Consider the following 16966-nt stretch of genomic DNA (forward strand, 5'->3'; position numbering starts at 1 on the left):
TGCTTCTTGAACATTTGTCATTGCCTATCTGCCGTCAACCCTTTAAGTAATGTTCCCCAATCCATCATAACCAAGTTGCGCCTTATATCATTGTATTTTCCTTTATTAAGATTAGGGACCCCAGTCTCAGAATCAACTACTTCACTCTCCACCTTGATGAAAACTTCTACATGTTATGGTCGCTCATCCCCAAGGGGTCTCTCACAACTAGATTGCCAATTATTCCTTTCGCATTACACAGTACCCAGTCTTGGATGGCCTGTTCTCTAGTTGGTTCATACATAGACACATAGATACACAGAAGATAGGAGCAGGAGAAGGCCTTTTGGCCCTTCGAGCCTGCTCCGCCATTCATCACGATCATGGCTGATCATCCAACTCAATAATAGTCTAATCCTGCTTTCTCCCCATAGCCTTTGATCCCATTCTCCCCAAGATCTCACTGCATCTGTTGAAAAAAATGAAGAGGTTTGTCCTCGAACTCGCCAAATGGTGGCCGGCTGGGGTCACTGTCTGTGCGAAGTCTGCACGTTTTCCCCGTGTCTGCGTGGTCATTCTGAATTCTCTCTCTGTGTACCCAAACAGGCACAGGAATGTGGCAACTGGGGATTTTCACAGTAACTTCATTGCAGTGTTAATGTAAGCCTACTTGTGACAAACTCTCCAGCCCAGGTAACATCCTGGTAAATCTCCTCTGCACCCTTTTCAGTGTGATCACATCCCTCCTATAATGTGGGTTCCAGAACTGCACACAATACCCTAGCTGTGACCTAATCAATGTTTTATACACTTCCAGCATAACCTCCCTGCTCTTAGACCATAAGACCATAAAACACAGGAGCAAAATTAGGCCACTCGGCCCATCGAGTGTGCTCCGCAATTCAAACATGGCTGATATTTTCGCATCCCCATTCTCCTGCCTTCTCCCCATAATCCCTGATCCACTTATTAATCAAGAATCTATCTATCTCTGTCTTAAAGACACTCGGTGATTTGGCCTCCACAGCCTTCTGCAGCAAAGAGTTCCACAGATTCACCAGCCTCTGGCCGAAATAAATAGATGCCCCAGAAACCCTCTAAACAAATAGATGCCCCAGAGACCCCACAAATAAGACCTCCCCAGAGACCCCCTAAAAACGGCCCCCCACAGAGAACCCCTAAATAAGGAGACTCCCCCCAAGAGACCTCCCCCCCACAGAAAATTGACCGCCGTATGGAAGCCCCCCAGAAGAGAGAGCCCTGTCTGGAAGCTCAAGAGAAGTCCAGGCAGGGGCAATGAAAAAAACAGTCACGGTTTTAACACTCATCTGGGCAATACACCTGCTGGCTCAGGCAGAGGAAGCAGAACCTGTCAATTTCTGGAAAGAGATAAACAGTCAGCTGGGTTTAAACCCCCTCAGATCTTTGATCTGCAAGCCATGCATTAATTTCTCTTTGATATTGATTTTCCTATGATGTGATTGGCAGCTTCCAACACACGCCCAGCTGTCAGCGTTGTTCCATTCATCCTCCTTCATGATGGAGTAGCTCTTAAGTGTTCTAACCACAATGTTATATCAAGCTTTGATTAACAGCTCCTGGACCACTTCAAACAGAGTTAAGTGCTGTCAATGTCTAGATGACTACTTCAAAATCACTCAACCGTGAAGGGAGGTGACTGGAAGCGCAAATCAGGTGCAATTCAGCCCCAGCAGCGGAACATAGTCTCCCAAACGGAGAATCTCGCCTGGTGTCTTTCTCAACACAGCTGCTAGCGTGCCACAGTGCTGAGATCCCAGCTCAACAGCAGCTAAACTCTGCTTTTGTGTCTCAATGGTGGTGTTAACCCATTTAACCAAGATGGATTATTGCTTTTTTAAATTTGTGAGCTATTTACACATGGACTGGACAGAAAGCCATTTGACCAGCACTCTGAAAGTAATCTCCCCATTCTTTCCATGTGCTCTCAAACATATTGCCATCTTTAACTCATGGTGGCTAGCATAAATGCTTCACAGCTCCAGGGTCCCAGGTTCGATTCCCGGCTGGGTCACTGTCTGTGCGGAGTCTGCACGTCCTCCCCGTGTGTGCGTGGGTTTCCTCCGGGTGCTCCGGTTTCCTCCCACAGTCCAAAGATGTGCAGGTTAGGTGGATTGGCCATGCTAAATTGCCCGTAGTGTCCTAAAAAGTAATGTTAAAGGGGGGGGGGGGGTTGTTGGGTTACGGGTATAGGGTGGATACGTGGGTTTGAGTAGGGTGATAATTGCTCGGCACAACATCGAGGGCCGAAGGGCCTGTTCTGTGCTGTACTGTTCTATCTATTTCTTCATGGGATGAGGGCATTGCTGGTTAGAATCCCTACAGTGCAGAACAAGTCTGCCCTGCCCTCTGAAAGAGCACCCCACCTCAGCCCACTCCCCTGCCTGATCCCCGTAACCCAACCTGCACATCCCCGGACACTAAGGGCAATTTATCATGGCCAATCCATCTAACCTGCACATTTTTGGACTGTGGGAGAAAACCGGAGCACCCGGAGGAAACCGGAGCACCCAGAGGAAACCGGAGCACCCGCAGGAAACCAGAGCACCCGCAGGAAACTGGAGCACCCGGAGGAAACTGGAGCACCCGGAGGAAACTGGAGCATCCGGAGGAAACTGTAGCACCCGGAGGAAACTGTAGCACCCGGAGGAAACCCACGCAGACACGGAGAGAACGTGCAAAATTCACACACAGTGGCCCAGCCGGGAACTGAACCTGGGACCCTGTCTCTGTGAAGCAACAATGCTAACCACTGGGCCACCCTCTCATACTTAGGGCAACATTTACTGCCCTTGGGAAGATGGTGTTGAGCTGCCTTCTGAATGGAGAATATGCTTGAGTTTTGGTGGAGAACGACCATCACAAACATCCCGAGGAAAGAATACCGTGTGCATTTCCTCATTGCCCAAACCCTTAATGTCAGTTTTTTCTGGAGCTAAACGGACCTTTTCAGATTATAAATCAGCCTCGTGAACACAGTGTAATTTCCATAAAGGGGAGGGTGGGAACGGAGATTGGAGGGAGGGAGAGATTGGAGGGAGGGAGAGATTGGAGGGAGGGATCAGGGTGCAGTGATTTGTGTGAATGAAGCGAGGCGGCTGGGTCTGTCTCCGAATTCTCACAATGATTCGCTGGAGTGGATCTGCATTCTTGTCTCTGCTGCTTCTCTCCGAAGCTGCTGTACCCCCGACACAAATTCAAATCAGCCAAGGTAAGTTAGAAAAACTTCTGCAACCCTACTTCAATAGAGTAAAGCGAGAGAATAGTTGAATAAGTTTGTTAAGTACATAACAATATGAGATTTAAGGGAGTCTACTTTATTAAGATGTTTGGGATAAAGATGTAACCGCTAATCTTGAGTCAGATTGGTTCGAGAACGCGACTGTTCAGATGGTAACTTTATTCTGAAACAAATTTACAGCTGCATCCAAATAGTGAATGAAGAGGTGGAGAAAATCTCGCAGAGTGCTTATTGTTTGCACGCCACACACTGTAATCCCAGTAAATCCCTAAAATATCACTTCAAATCCCCTAGAATTTAGCACCGTTTAACATTCCAAACTTGATTGCAAACTTTACCAACTTGGAGTTGTCGGTTTGACTTCCCTCTGGTTTATTTCTGCTGGACTCTGCAATTCGAGGAACATCTCCATCATTTGTTTTAAAAATTAAACCGTAAAAGCTCATCAGTTCTGAATTGGACTAAGTAACATAATCAAACTTACTATGACTGCTGTGAAAATCATTTATTAATATACATATTCATATATGTACACAAGGTATTATCCTACAGCTGCTGAAAAACCATTTTCAGAGGTTATAAACTTCCAACGGGATAACACATCAATTTGTCCACAGGAAACTGAAATCAAATGAGTGAACATGTGAAATGAAAATGAAATGAAAATTGCTTATTATCACGAGTCGGCTTCAATGAAGTTACTGTGAAAAGCCCCTAGTCGCCACATTCCGGCGCCTGTCCGGGGAGGCTGGTACGGGAATCGAACCGTGCTGCTGGCCTGCTTGGTCTGCTTTAAAAGCCAGCGATTTAGCCAAGTGAGCTAAACCAGCCCCAAGTGAGCTAAACATGTGATGCACCAGCAGCCTCTACACCCCACAAGGTGCCTGAGGTTGTGAATGTTTGTCGGCGGGGGGGGGGGGGGGGGGGGACTTAGTGGATTCAGTGGGTTTCGAATTGTTAATGGAGAAAGTAATGGCTTTTCTGATAGGCAAATCTCCTGGATCTGCTGGTTTCTACCCCAGTGTTAAAATCTCGAGGCTAGTCTAAATTTAGCAAAGCACTCTTTTTTTTATTCAAGAATTGCATGTTTTGGATTGGAGAATTGTAAATGTCACTGCATTGTTTAAGAAGAGGAGGAGAAACCAATAACTATGAACACATCAGCGGTGAGGAAATTATTGCAATAAGTGACAGAATGACATTTGATCAAAGCGAGTTGACATGGATTTTGGGAATGCCCATTCATGTCTGACTGATCTCTCTGAATCACCATCAGGTGAGTATCTATGAATGTTGACTTTTAGCAATTACTTTCACAGGGCATTTGATAAAAGTTCTGTACGAGAGATTATTTGCAGAATTGAAAGAGCACAGATTTCAAGGTAACCTTTGACATGGGTTACTAACTAATTATTTCTGAAGTAGGGGTTAGAGCATTAGAATGGAGGTGACATTCTCTGATTAATGGAATTAGCCAGCCTCGGAACCAGTACTGAGCTTTCTGCCATTCGCTATTTATAGAAGGAACTTGAATGAAGAAATTGAAAGTTGCAGATCCAGATTTGCAGATAACATTAAATTAAGAGCCACATAAGTTTTACAGGTGGGACAAAGACATCACAAAGGGACATGTACAGATTAATTGTGAAGGAAATAACTGTGGCAGCTGTGATTCAGTGTGGGGAATGTAAGGACTTTGGATTCATTAAAGACAGTTTGAAATGGTGAGAGATTTGGCGTTGTGGAGATTTAAGTGTACATGAACACAAATTCCTTATAGCAACTGTGCAGATTCAGAAAGTAATTAGGAAGGTTGCTGCAATGTTAGCTTTTACCTCCAGTAGAGTTACAATATGAAGGGGTCTTGGTCAGAGCCTATCTGGCATCCAATTTTGGGCACCAAAGTTTCAGTTGGATATATTGCCATTGGAGAGGGTTACAGTGCAGATTTAGCAGAGCATCACCAGGATTTCAATTAAGAGGACAAATACCACAAAGGTTTACATGACTTCAGAAATTTGAGAGACGATCAAATTTAGTGTTTGAATCAAGAAAGAAAAGTTAATCAGGTAGGAACGGAGGAAATCCAGAACCAGGTCAGAGAATCATAGAATCTCAACAGTGCAGAAGGAGGCCATTTTGCCCATCAAATCTGTGCTGGCCTCTGAAAGAGCACCCTACCCTGCCATATCCCCTGTAACCCCACCTAATCTTCAAACTAAGGGGCAAGTTTAGCACAGCCAATCCATCTAACCTGCACGTCTTTGGACTGTGGGAGGAAACCGGAGCACCCGGAGAAAACCCATGTCGACATGGGGAGAACGTGCAGACTCCGCCCGAGGCCAGAATTGAACCCGGGTCACTAATGCTGTGAGAGCGATAGATTTTTGTTGAATATGGATAATCATGGATATGGAGTCAATGAGGTTAAATAAAGTTGAGTTGCAGATCATCAATGACCCATTTGAACAACAGAATAGGTCACACGGCTGATTGGTGACTCTTGTCCAACCCCGGGGTTCACTTCATTCATGACAATGTCACATGCCAGTCAGCCATACTTTGATGTTTGTTGACATTGATCGTTGTGTCTTGGCGAGCAAGGGAAAGGGCATTAACTAATTCATATTTAACATTGATACTGATGTTTAGTGGTGACCTGTCTTTGCTTTTGTACACCCCTCATTGGGAAAATATGGAAAATACCTGAGTATAAACTAATGATGCCTGTCTTCATCTTTAAGACAGAATTTCACTGAGTTAGTGTCTAAAAATACGGATAAATTAATCTTCTTCATCTGTTGAGATTAGTGACTAGACATGCAAATGCTTTTTCCTTTGGTCCCAGAACCACTTGGGGCAGCTGGAGGTCTCAACGTTGTTATTAAGAATACACGTTTTCTTTTCCTTAGTTCTCATTGGTGAGAAGTTTGAGTGTGAATGACATAGCTGCGGGAGTCAGGAACAATTAATTAGTAACAAGCTTACAATGACTTAAACAGAAAATATATCAGAATCTCACACGGGAAGAACACACCTTCCTTGTGAATTAAATCAGAATAAGCTTTATTTGAACAAATGAGGTGACAGTTGGTGCTTTTTGCTATTTACCCTGTGTTGCAGATCTCTGAGCAAAACCGAATGGACGGAAACAGCAGTCGAAAGAAATCCTTTGTTTCCCTTTGAGTTGTGGACTATCCACTTTGTGAGCCTATCTGACGGGTTTTGCAAACACAGCGGAGATCAGAAACACCAGAATTATGGAGACAAATCTTTCTGTAAAAATACATTCTTCAGACTTTGCAATTTGTTAAAATGAAATTAGAACAAATGCTGAGGAATAAAAGATCAATTCTAACAGGCAAACAGCAGCAAGTGAAATTTAAAGGTGAGAATGCATTCAGAGGTGGAAAGAAAACTTTGCCACAATTTATGTAGAAAATAATATAACAAGTTTGTTTTCAGGTCATAAAACAATATATTATATATATGTGTATATATACATATATATATATATGTGTGTGTATATATATGTATGTATATAATTTTTTAAAAATCTATTCAGCAATAAACTGGGTTTAATAATAGCAAGTTATCTTCCAGTTTCAGCTATAACATTCCTGATTCCAAAAGTGCCGACCATGGTTTAGTGCAAACATTCCCAGCACTCAGATGATCGTGAGTTTAGAAATCTAACTCCTCCTTAAATTTACTCACTGTCCCAGCATCCACCGCACTCTGGGGTAGCGAATTCCACAGATACAAACCCCTTTGGGAGAAGTAATTTTCCCTCAACTCTGTTTTAAATTTGCTGTCTCTTATCCTGAGACTATGACCTCTCATTCTGGAATGTCCCACAAGAGGAAGCATCCGCTCCACGTCTACTTTTTATCATCTTGTATACCTCAATTAGATCTCCCTCATTCTTCTAAACTCTAGAGTATCGGCCTAAACTGTTCAATCTCTCCTCATACGACAAACCCCTCATCTCTGAAATCAACCTAGTGAACCTCCTCTGAACTGCCTCCAATCCGACTAAACCTTTCCTCAAATAAGGGGACCAACACTGTGCCCAATACTCCAGGTGGGGTCTCCCCAATACTCCAGGGGCCGTCTCCCCAATACTCCAGGTGGGGTCTCCCCAATACTCCAGGTGGGGTCTCCCCAATACTCCAGGGGCCGTCTCCCCAATACTCCAGGTGGGGTCTCCCCAATACTCCAGGTGGGGTCTCCCCAATACTCCAGGGGCCGTCTCCCCAATACTCCAGGTGGGGCCTCCCCAATACTCCAGGTGGGGTCTCCCCAATACTCCAGGTGGGGTCTCACCAATACCCCAGGTGGGGCCTCACCAATACTCCAGGTGGGGTCTCCCCAATACTCCAGGTGGGGTCTCCCCAATACTCCAGGTGGGGTCTCACCAATACCCCAGGTGGGGCCTCACCAATACTCCAGGTGGGGTCTCCCCAATACTCCAGGTGGGGTCTCCCCAATACTCCAGGTGGGGTCTCCCCAATACTCCAGGTGGGGTCTCCCCAATACTCCAGGTGGGGCCTCACCAATACTCCAGGTGGGGTCTCCCCAATACTCCAGGTGCGGTCTCACCAATACTCCAGGTGGGGTCTCCCCAATACTCCAGGTGGGGTCTCCCCAATACTCCAGGGGCCGTCTCCCCAATACTCCAGGTGGGGTCTCCCCAATACTCCAGGTGGGGTCTCCCCAATACTCCAGGTGGGGTCTCCCCAATACTCCAGGTGCGGTCTCACCAATGCCTTGTGTAGTTGAAACAACCCTTCCTTACCTTTATACTCAATTCCTTTTGCTACAAATGCCAACATTCCATTTGTTTTCCTTACTATCTGCTGCACTTGCGTGTAACTAATGCATGAGGACACCCAGATCCCTCTGCATCGGAGCATCCTGACGTGTGTCCCTACTTAGATAATAAGTTGCCTTTCCATTTTTCTGACCAAAATGGATGACCTCACACTTATCCACGTTAAACTCAATCTGCCACATTTTGGTAGACTCTCCAACCTATCTATATCCATTTGTAAGGTTCTTATTTCCTCATTGCAACTTACTGTCCCACCTATTTTACTGTCATCTACAAATTTAGGTATAGAACCTTCTATCCGTGTACCAAGTTGTTAATATAGATTGTAAATAGCTGGGGCCCAAGGACCGAACCCTGAGGCATCCCATTGGTTACATCTTGCCATCCAGTAAAAGACCCATTTATCCCGACTCTCTGTCTCCTGTCCGCCAGCCAGTCTTCTATCCAAGCCAATAAGTTACCCCTAATCCCACGTGATCTCACCTTGTGAATTAACCTTCTGTGCGGTACCTTATCAAATACCTTCCGGAAGTCCACGTGTACTATATCTACAAGATTCCCATTATCCACTTTGCTTGTTATATCTTTGAAGAACTCTACCAAATGATTACCGCCCCCCGACTATGCCCCCCAATTATCCCCCACCCAATAACACCATCCCCCTTGCATTCTTCTGACCACCCTCCCATTCTCCTAACCCCCCCCCCTCTGACCACCCATTCTCCTAACCACCCCCCTCTGACCACCCTCCCATTCTCCTAACCACCCCCCCTCTGACCATCCTCCCATTCTCCTAACCACCCCCCTCTGACCACCCCCCTCTGACCACCCCCCTCTGACCACCCTCCCATTCTCCTAACCACCCCCCTCTGACCACCCTCCCATTCTCCTAACCACCCCCCCTCTGACCACCCTCCCATTCTCCTAACCACCCCCCCTCTGACCACCCTCCCATTCTCCTAACCACCCCCCCTCTGATCACCCTCCCATTCTCCTAACCACCCCCCTCTGACCACCCCCCTCTGACCACCCTCCCATTCTCCTAACCCCCCCCTGATCACCCTCCCATTCTCCAAACCACCCCCCCTCTGACCACCCTCCCATTCTCCTAACCCCCCCCCCGACCACCCTCCCATTCTCCTAACCCCCCCCCCCCCTGATCACCCTCCAAGCACCCTGACCACTCCACTCCCTCGACTATTCCCCCGATCACTGGAATTCCCATCCCCCCAATCAATTAACTCCCCTCCTGACTCCTCCCACACCCGGGCCACCCAATTAGCCTCCTGGCACTCCCATCCCCGCCACACCCTTGACCTGTTCACACTTATCTTTTCTCCTGTCAAAGTTGTTGTGACCTTTAAATTGACCCCCTTACGGCAGCTAGTGATGTAAAAAGGGGCATGGCTTTGATTCTGCTGCTGATTTCACATTACATTGAAGGACTCTGGGAGCAGCTACGCTGCACATTTCCCAGCAGGTCTGGGACAAGAAAGGGGCAGCTCCAGACAAAGGAGCAGAGTGACAATCTGACGTGATTGTCACTTCACAGAAAGAAGGTTTGCCTGGTTTGCCTGGGGACCTGGAAAATATTTAGTCCTCCAGAAACGTAACAAGGAAAGTGATCAGCTGTTCATTTATTACATGGGACTATTGATGTTGACTAATTGGCTGTGAGCTTCCCTACATTACTCCGATGACTACACCTTGAATCAAATCATTGACTATGAAGTTTATTGACACCTTAGGTTATGAGAAGTGGTATAGAAATGAAATGTAACTCAAACTGCAAAAGGCTGCACCTTCCTGGCCCTGTGGTGCCAGGTTTAGAGGAAGGACTGGACCAATAGCAGGGAGCCTCATTGAGGAGCCTCCCTGAGCATTTCCTCCATCGGGAAAATGTTCCTGTTGGCAGGATGAGAACCCAATTGACTGGCTGCTCCATGAAGCCAGGTGGCCAATTTGCATCGTTAAGGCCCCCATTAAGGGTGATCTTGCAGTTTCACCGTTGGTTTCTGTCCTGGCCATTCTCCAACCTGCATCAGCAGCACCGACTGAAGGCAGTGGGACTGACCTGACCCTTCGACTGAGCTGTCAGCATTGGAACTGTCTACCATCCCTAATGGAGCAATGAATTCAGAAGCACCCATTTAGGAGGCCGTCTCTTATAAGATTGCAATGCTGATCTTGCTGCCAGCAAATACAGGCTCGGGATGTCTAGAGATCAAGGGAAAATTCTATCAGTAGTCTTTAAAGAATAGTTCTGGTTAGCGCAGAGTATTTTTGTAAGAGAGTTTCCTGTCATCTCATGCATTGCATTTTGCTTCCCAATAGAGGAAACTATACCGTAGAACCAGGACAAGCAGGATAGACTCCGATTCTTTGCATTCCAGCACTCCCTAGTTCCTTGGGGATGACATCCGTCTCGATTCACTACACAGGGAGGAAGAAGCACATTGAGGAGAATTGGGCAAATCCAGGCTCTCTGACTCCACAGGACAAAGTATCAGTACATTAACATACCATGATGTGAGATATGTTCAGACCTTTGTGCAGAACCTTGCTGCCCCTGGGTAGTGGGTTGAGAGGCCGGGGGTTCTGGTACAATTGCAGGGAGCTGCGTCGGACAAGGTCCCGGAGGCCCGGCTGCCAGGCATTTAATCAAGGGCAGCACTGGACGGGCACTGGCCGTTCACTCCAAGGAGACGAGTAGTCAATTAGCAGAACTGAAGACCTTCAGAAGCCATTGACCCCAGGGTGGCTGACATTGTGCTGACTGCCCCCCCCCCCCCCCCCCCCCCCCCAAACCCTAGTTGCCAGATAAATGGAGGCCGGCCCATGGAGCAGTATAGGGTGCATCAGAGCTGATGTTCGATGGCCCAAACATGATGCCATGGGCTGGGAGAGCAGCCATTGAGGCACCAATGATCTCCCGAGAAGGGTCTCCCCTGACACTCTTGGTCCCATGGATTCTAACTTTATTAAGCTTACGCAACCCTGCTCCCAAGGGCCCCCCGCCTCGCTCATCCTATCCTAGGGGCGTTCCTGAGATTTCCAAGCTGCCAGTCCTCCGATTGGCTGGCAATCCCACAGGTCGCCGATTGGCTGGCAATCCCACAGGTCGCCGATTGGCTGGCAATCCCACAGGTCGCCAGGCAATCCCACAGGTCGCCAGGCAATCCCACAGGTCGCCGATTGGCTGGTAATCCCATAGGTCGCCAGGCAATCCCACAGGTCGCCAGGCAATCCCACAGGTCGCCAGGCAATCCCACAGGTCGCCAATCAGGAGGCCGCCTGCAGCAAAATTGGCAAATGCGGTCTCGGGAGCCAATTTTCACCCCAACTCCAGGCCACGATTCTCAGACCCCCCCCCAGCCCCACAGTAAAATTCAAGCCTTCGTTTTTCCTCCGCACCATTGGGGCAATATAACGATTCATGAAAAGTTATATACTGTGGAAAAGTATTTTGTTTTGCAATCACATGGACATATCCAATTGTAGAACTTGATGCAGGAAATATTATAAGTAGAACATAGAACATAGAACAGTACAGCACAGAACAGGCCCTTCGGCCCTCGATGTTGTGCCGAGCAATGATCACCCTACTCAAACCCACGCATCCACCCTATACCCGTAACCCAACAACCCCCCCCCCCCCCCCCTTAACCTTACTTTTTAGGACACTACGGGCAATTTAGCATGGCCAATCCACCTAACCCGCACACCTTTGGACTGTGGGAGGAAACCGGAGCACCCGGAGGAAACCCACGCACACACGGGGCGGACGTGCAGACTCCGCACAGACAGTGACCCAGCCAGGAATCGAACCTGGGACCCTGGAGCTGTGAAGCATTTATGCTAACCACCATGCTACCGTGCTGCCCTAAGTGTTTAAGCAAAGGAGCATATAGCAAGAAAAAATATTTTAAAACTTACATCTGGTGTTCTCTAATTTGAGATAAGTAAGTAAAGCATTTCAGATGGCTATCAGACTTCAGGGGTTATTTTACTGTTAATGCTCAAAACTATACCACTGTCCAGGGTAGATGTGGTAGATTCTAAGCAAACGCTGAATTACTGCCAGGTTGCAGAATGTAGTCTCGGATCATCATCTTGTTGAAATGATCAGACATCTTCCACATCTGTGATGGCAAAGGTGGATTGTCGTCATTAGCAGATAACTAAAATTGCTGATGTAATAAATCTGCTAACAGTTGAAGGGGGCCAGATGATTTTCTAGTGTCTGTTTTTCACTCATTGCAATAATCCCATCCCAGTGTATATTTTTGATAATGAACGTCTCTGTGCGACTGATCTGTGATACTTGTCAGTTTCAGGGAAGGTAAATGTCGGAGTGGTCATAATGGGCAGCTGGAGTGTGATGAGGCACGATGTAAATGTAAGACTTTCTTTACCTGATTTACGGTGATTGAGTGAGGGTCCATACTGCCAGCATGGTGCCTCACCTTGCCAACTCGCAAAGCCAAGCTAATATGCTGAATTTGGAACTGTATCAATGTTTTGGATTTCCTATTGCACAATTCTGCCATTTCTGTTCAATAAGTCAAAATCTTGTTTTTATTACACAAGATTTTTCCTGAAATTGGAAGGGTTACATTTCTGGATTCTGTCCATTTTTCCATGTGAACCATAAATCACTGGCCTCTGTTATAATTAGATTGTCCTATGTACCTATCACAAACACTGACGCATGTTGTGACCATTGTGGTAAAATACACTTATCCCAAGAAAACGTTGCCTTCTGAGAGAAGACAGATGATATGTCAGCGATGGCAATGGAAAGCCCCTTATCAATCCAAGTGAATACCTCTGTACATTCCAGGGTTAATGACATGAACAAATATGGTAACAGACTGTAAACTCCACAAAAGATAACCTCCATTTGTGGACAATCATCCTCAGCAGATTACACCCTTGCAACAGTTGTCTAGTTTGACCCGGTGTGAAAGGCTGTCTCCAGCACCCAAAAGCTTTTTCCTGACTATCCTACAACGAGGAGCCAGCTGAAAAGAAAGCGTTTCAGAAACGGAAACTGGAACTCTTAGAAAAATATGAACTATTTCATATTGGGGCATAGACAGAGTGGATAGTCAGAGACTTTTCCCCAGGCTAGAGGGGTCAATTACTAGGGGGCATAGGTTTAAGGTGCGAGGGGCAAGGTTTAGAGGAGATGTACGAGGCATGTTTTTTACACAGAGGGTAGTGGGTGCCTGGAACTCGCTGCCGGAGGAGGTGGTGGAAGCAGGGACAATAGTGACATTTAAGGGGCATCTTGACAAATACATGAATAGGATGGGAATAGAGGGATACGGACCCCGGAAGTGTAGAAGATTTTCGTTTAGATGGGCAGCATGGTCGGCACGGGCTTGGAGGGCCGAAGGGCCTGTTCCTGTGCTGCACTTTTCTTTGTTCTTTGTTCTTTATTTTACTCAAAGAAAAAATATGATCATTGCATGAAATTAACTTGTAATTTACCTCTGACCGGAAACACAAGCTCGGTCTCTCATTTACTTCTGTCACAAAGACCAATGTACCCCCATTAACCACATTTCAGATTATTGGCTAGTCACTGGGAATTTTTTATGAAAACAATTTAAACATATATTTTTAATTCTCTCATTTCATATATGCATATTGTTGGAACTTCAAGTCCGTTATAGATGCTCTGTCAGGTTTTGATCCATCAGTCACTTCTGTAAGTAGCATCAGCAATTGGTTTCTTTGGGAGTTTGATTACTACTCTATAGATCTTCTTGCATGACAGCGTAAGCCAGAGAGGCAGCAATGGTTCTCCATGTGAGCTAATATTTATATCTGTATTTCTTCAGTTTCAGCTGGAAGCAACTCTTGGCTGGACGAAGTTTGATATAAATTGATGAGCTGTCATACCCTCTCTCACCTTCATCCATTCGCCCAGACAGATGAAAGAATGTCTCATACAATGGATGTGAAGTGTTTTCCAATTGCTGAGAGATTGTAATGATTGACTTCTCATCAACAATCTCTGGCAAGACGATACCAGTGCCAACACATTCGCATATTAAACCACTGATCACCCAAGCCTTTTATTAACTTGTCACAATGGGCTCCTTGCAGTAAAGTTGACATTCGGCATGTTATTAAATTTTATATGATCGTTTTAATATTAAAAATCCACCCTTTAATTCGATGGCCCAGTTTACTCCCAAGAGCAAAACATTGCAGATGTCGGAAGTGAGGAATAAAACCGGGAATCGCCTGAAAAACCCGCCAGGTCAGGCAGCTTCTGTGGAGCGAGAAAGAGTTACCATTGTACAGAGAGCTTTAATCAGAAGTGGGAGGTGTTAGAGGGGTAACCATTTTTAATCAAGTGCATTGGAATGGGGTGAGGCATCTGGGAAACCAAAAGGAAGGTGTGTGACTAGAGAATCACGGCAGGAGAGGTTAAACGTCCAAATGGATGATGCTCCAAGGGAAAAGGAGATTGTAATGGGAGAAGTAACAAAAGGTGAATCTAGAGGAGATGCAAGTGGGAAACTCTGAATCCTTACCAACTGCCACTGGCCAGAGCAACAAGAAATGGGAAGAAGTTGTGTTGGAACAGTACAAAAAACAGGGAACAGAGTGGGAGTGGAGAATTAAAATAACAGGAGACTGGCTGCTTGGGGCCCTGTGTGTAGACTGAACAGAGAGTGTTCTGCAATGTGGTCACCCAGTCTGTGTCCAATTGCCCCAGTGTACAGACAACATCAGGAGCAGTGACTGTAATGCACTAAACTGAAAGATGCACAATTAAATCAACTTTGAGAAAGAGTCAGCCAGACTCTAAACGTTTACTCCCTTCTCTCTCCACAGACGCTGTCAGACCTGCTGCGATTGTCCAGCATTTTCTGCTTTTGTTTCAGATTCCAGAATCGGCAGTAATTTGCATTTACAATTAAATAACTGCCTGGCCGAGGTGTACGATGGGAAGGGAGGGAGTTAAAAGGACAAGGTGCTGTGGGATGTGGAGTGGGTATTGGGGTGATTGAGGAAAGGACCAAGGTATCATGCAGAGACTTCTGTATGTCTGATGGGAGGGGATGGGAAATGTATCAGTGATGGCATCAAGCTGGAGGAAATGGGAGCAGCAGATGATCCATTGAATGTGGAGGCTGCTGAAGTGGTGAGTGAGGACGGGGAACCAGAATCCTGGTTCTGGGAGGGAGAGGGAAGAGAGGGGGCAGAATATGTGGGAAATGGCACAGAAACAGTCGAGACCCTGAGGAATGGAAAAAGGAAAATATATGAGAAGCATTGGTGCAGGGATGGCATTGTCAGAACAGGTGAGATGGGGAAACTAGGCGAATGGAATGTGTTGGAACCAACAATTCTACGGACACGTGCTTGTAGGATTAGAATAGCGGTTTTGACATACTCACAACAGAGCCAGCCTATTAGCCATTGAACTTTCGGTGAACTGGCCGGCTGACCATGTGGCACTGATCTTTATACAGCAGCTTCCGGGGGAGGAGTCCTGGGCAGAGCCAAGGGAGAAGCCCTGTACAACTCGAGCATTCCCAGAGCTACTCCCCCTGGAGGACAGGTAGTGCAACTGCACTTACAATATAGACACATGTATATACAGATTATAATCCGGTGTGAATCACATTCACCACATTCACCCCCTGTGAAAAAAATCGAGTCCAGCGGGGGTGGTGGCTCACAGAGTTAGTCTATCCGGTGGATGAATTGTTCTTTTCGATCTGCGGAGCACCGGGGTTGCAGCCTCTTGCGGTGGCTGTGTGGGTGTTGAGAGCTGGGGTACGATGGCAGACTCCGGGGTGGGTCTCGTCCGAACTTTATACACCTCTGGCTCGACCGGAGACTGGGGGCGCTGGGGGCGGGCTGGTTCTGGCACTTGGAAGCGGTGGGGTGAGCTTGCAGAATCGGGGGCGCGAGGGGGCGGCAGCATAGGGAACGGGGTAAGGGGTTCCTCAGCGGGGGTGGGGGGGCTGGATCCAGCGGGTGCCAGGTCCCGAAGGGATACTGTGTCCTGGCGACCGTCCGGGAACTCCACGAATGCGTACTGGGGGTTGGAATGGAGAAGGCGCACCTTTTCAACAAGGGGGTCAGTTTTGTGCCCCCTGACGTGCTTCCTCAGGAGGACCGGGCCTGGTGTCCTCAGCCACGCCGGAAGTGAGACTCCCGTGGTAGTGCCCCTAGAAAAAATGAAGAGTTGCTCATGAGGGGTTTGATTGGTCGCTGTACAGAGGAGGGATCTGATTGCGTGGAGCGCATCTGGGAGGACTTCTTGGCATTGGGAGACTTGGAGCTTTCTAGACCAGAGGGTCAGTAGGACGGTCTTCCAGACCGTCGCGTTCTCCCTCTCCACCTGCCCGTTCCCCCTGGGGTTGTAACTGGTAGTCCTGCTCGAGGCGATGCCCTTGTCGAGCAGGTACTGACGCAGCTCGTCGCTCATGAAGGACGAACCCCGGTCGCTGTGCACGTAGCTGGGGAAACCGAACAGGGTGAAGACACTATGTAGGGCCCTAATGACTGTGTGGGAGGTCATATCAGGACATGGGATGGCAAAAGGGAATCGGGAGAACTCGTCGATGATGTTGAGGAAATAAATGCTCTTGTTAGAGGAGGGGAGTGGCCCTTTGAAATCGATCGCAAGGCGTTCAAAGGGCCTAGAAGCCTTGACTAGGTGGGCCCTGTCTGGTCTATAGAAGTGCGTTTGCACTCCGCACAGATCGGGCAGTCCCTGGTGACAGCTTTTACCTCCTCGTTGGAGAAAGGCAGGTTTCGGGCTCTGATGTAGCGGGCGAGCCGGGTGACCCCTGGATGGCAGAGGTCAACGTGGATGGCTTTCAGACGGCTGATCTGCG

The 16966-nt window shown here is 47.3% G+C and overlaps 1 protein-coding gene across 2 annotated transcripts in view; it reads left to right on the forward strand.

The window, feature by feature from the left end:
- The first annotated feature begins 3083 nt into the window (after window positions 1-3083).
- clec19a (C-type lectin domain containing 19A) overlaps window positions 3084-16966 on the forward strand; it is a 48551-nt gene continuing 34668 nt past the window's right edge. The window contains exons 1-2 of one of the 2 annotated variants that reach the window (XM_038820793.1): window positions 3084-3229; window positions 6383-6647. In XM_038820793.1, the coding sequence (XP_038676721.1) occupies window positions 6575-6647 (73 nt within the window). In that variant the 5' untranslated portion in view covers window positions 3084-3229; window positions 6383-6574. The remainder of the gene's footprint in view (window positions 3230-6382; window positions 6648-16966) is intronic. The other variant, XM_038820792.1, reaches the window with a different exon arrangement.

The sequence above is a fragment of the Scyliorhinus canicula genome, chromosome 15 (assembly GCF_902713615.1).
Source record: "Scyliorhinus canicula chromosome 15, sScyCan1.1, whole genome shotgun sequence".
NCBI lineage: Eukaryota > Metazoa > Chordata > Chondrichthyes > Carcharhiniformes > Scyliorhinidae > Scyliorhinus > Scyliorhinus canicula.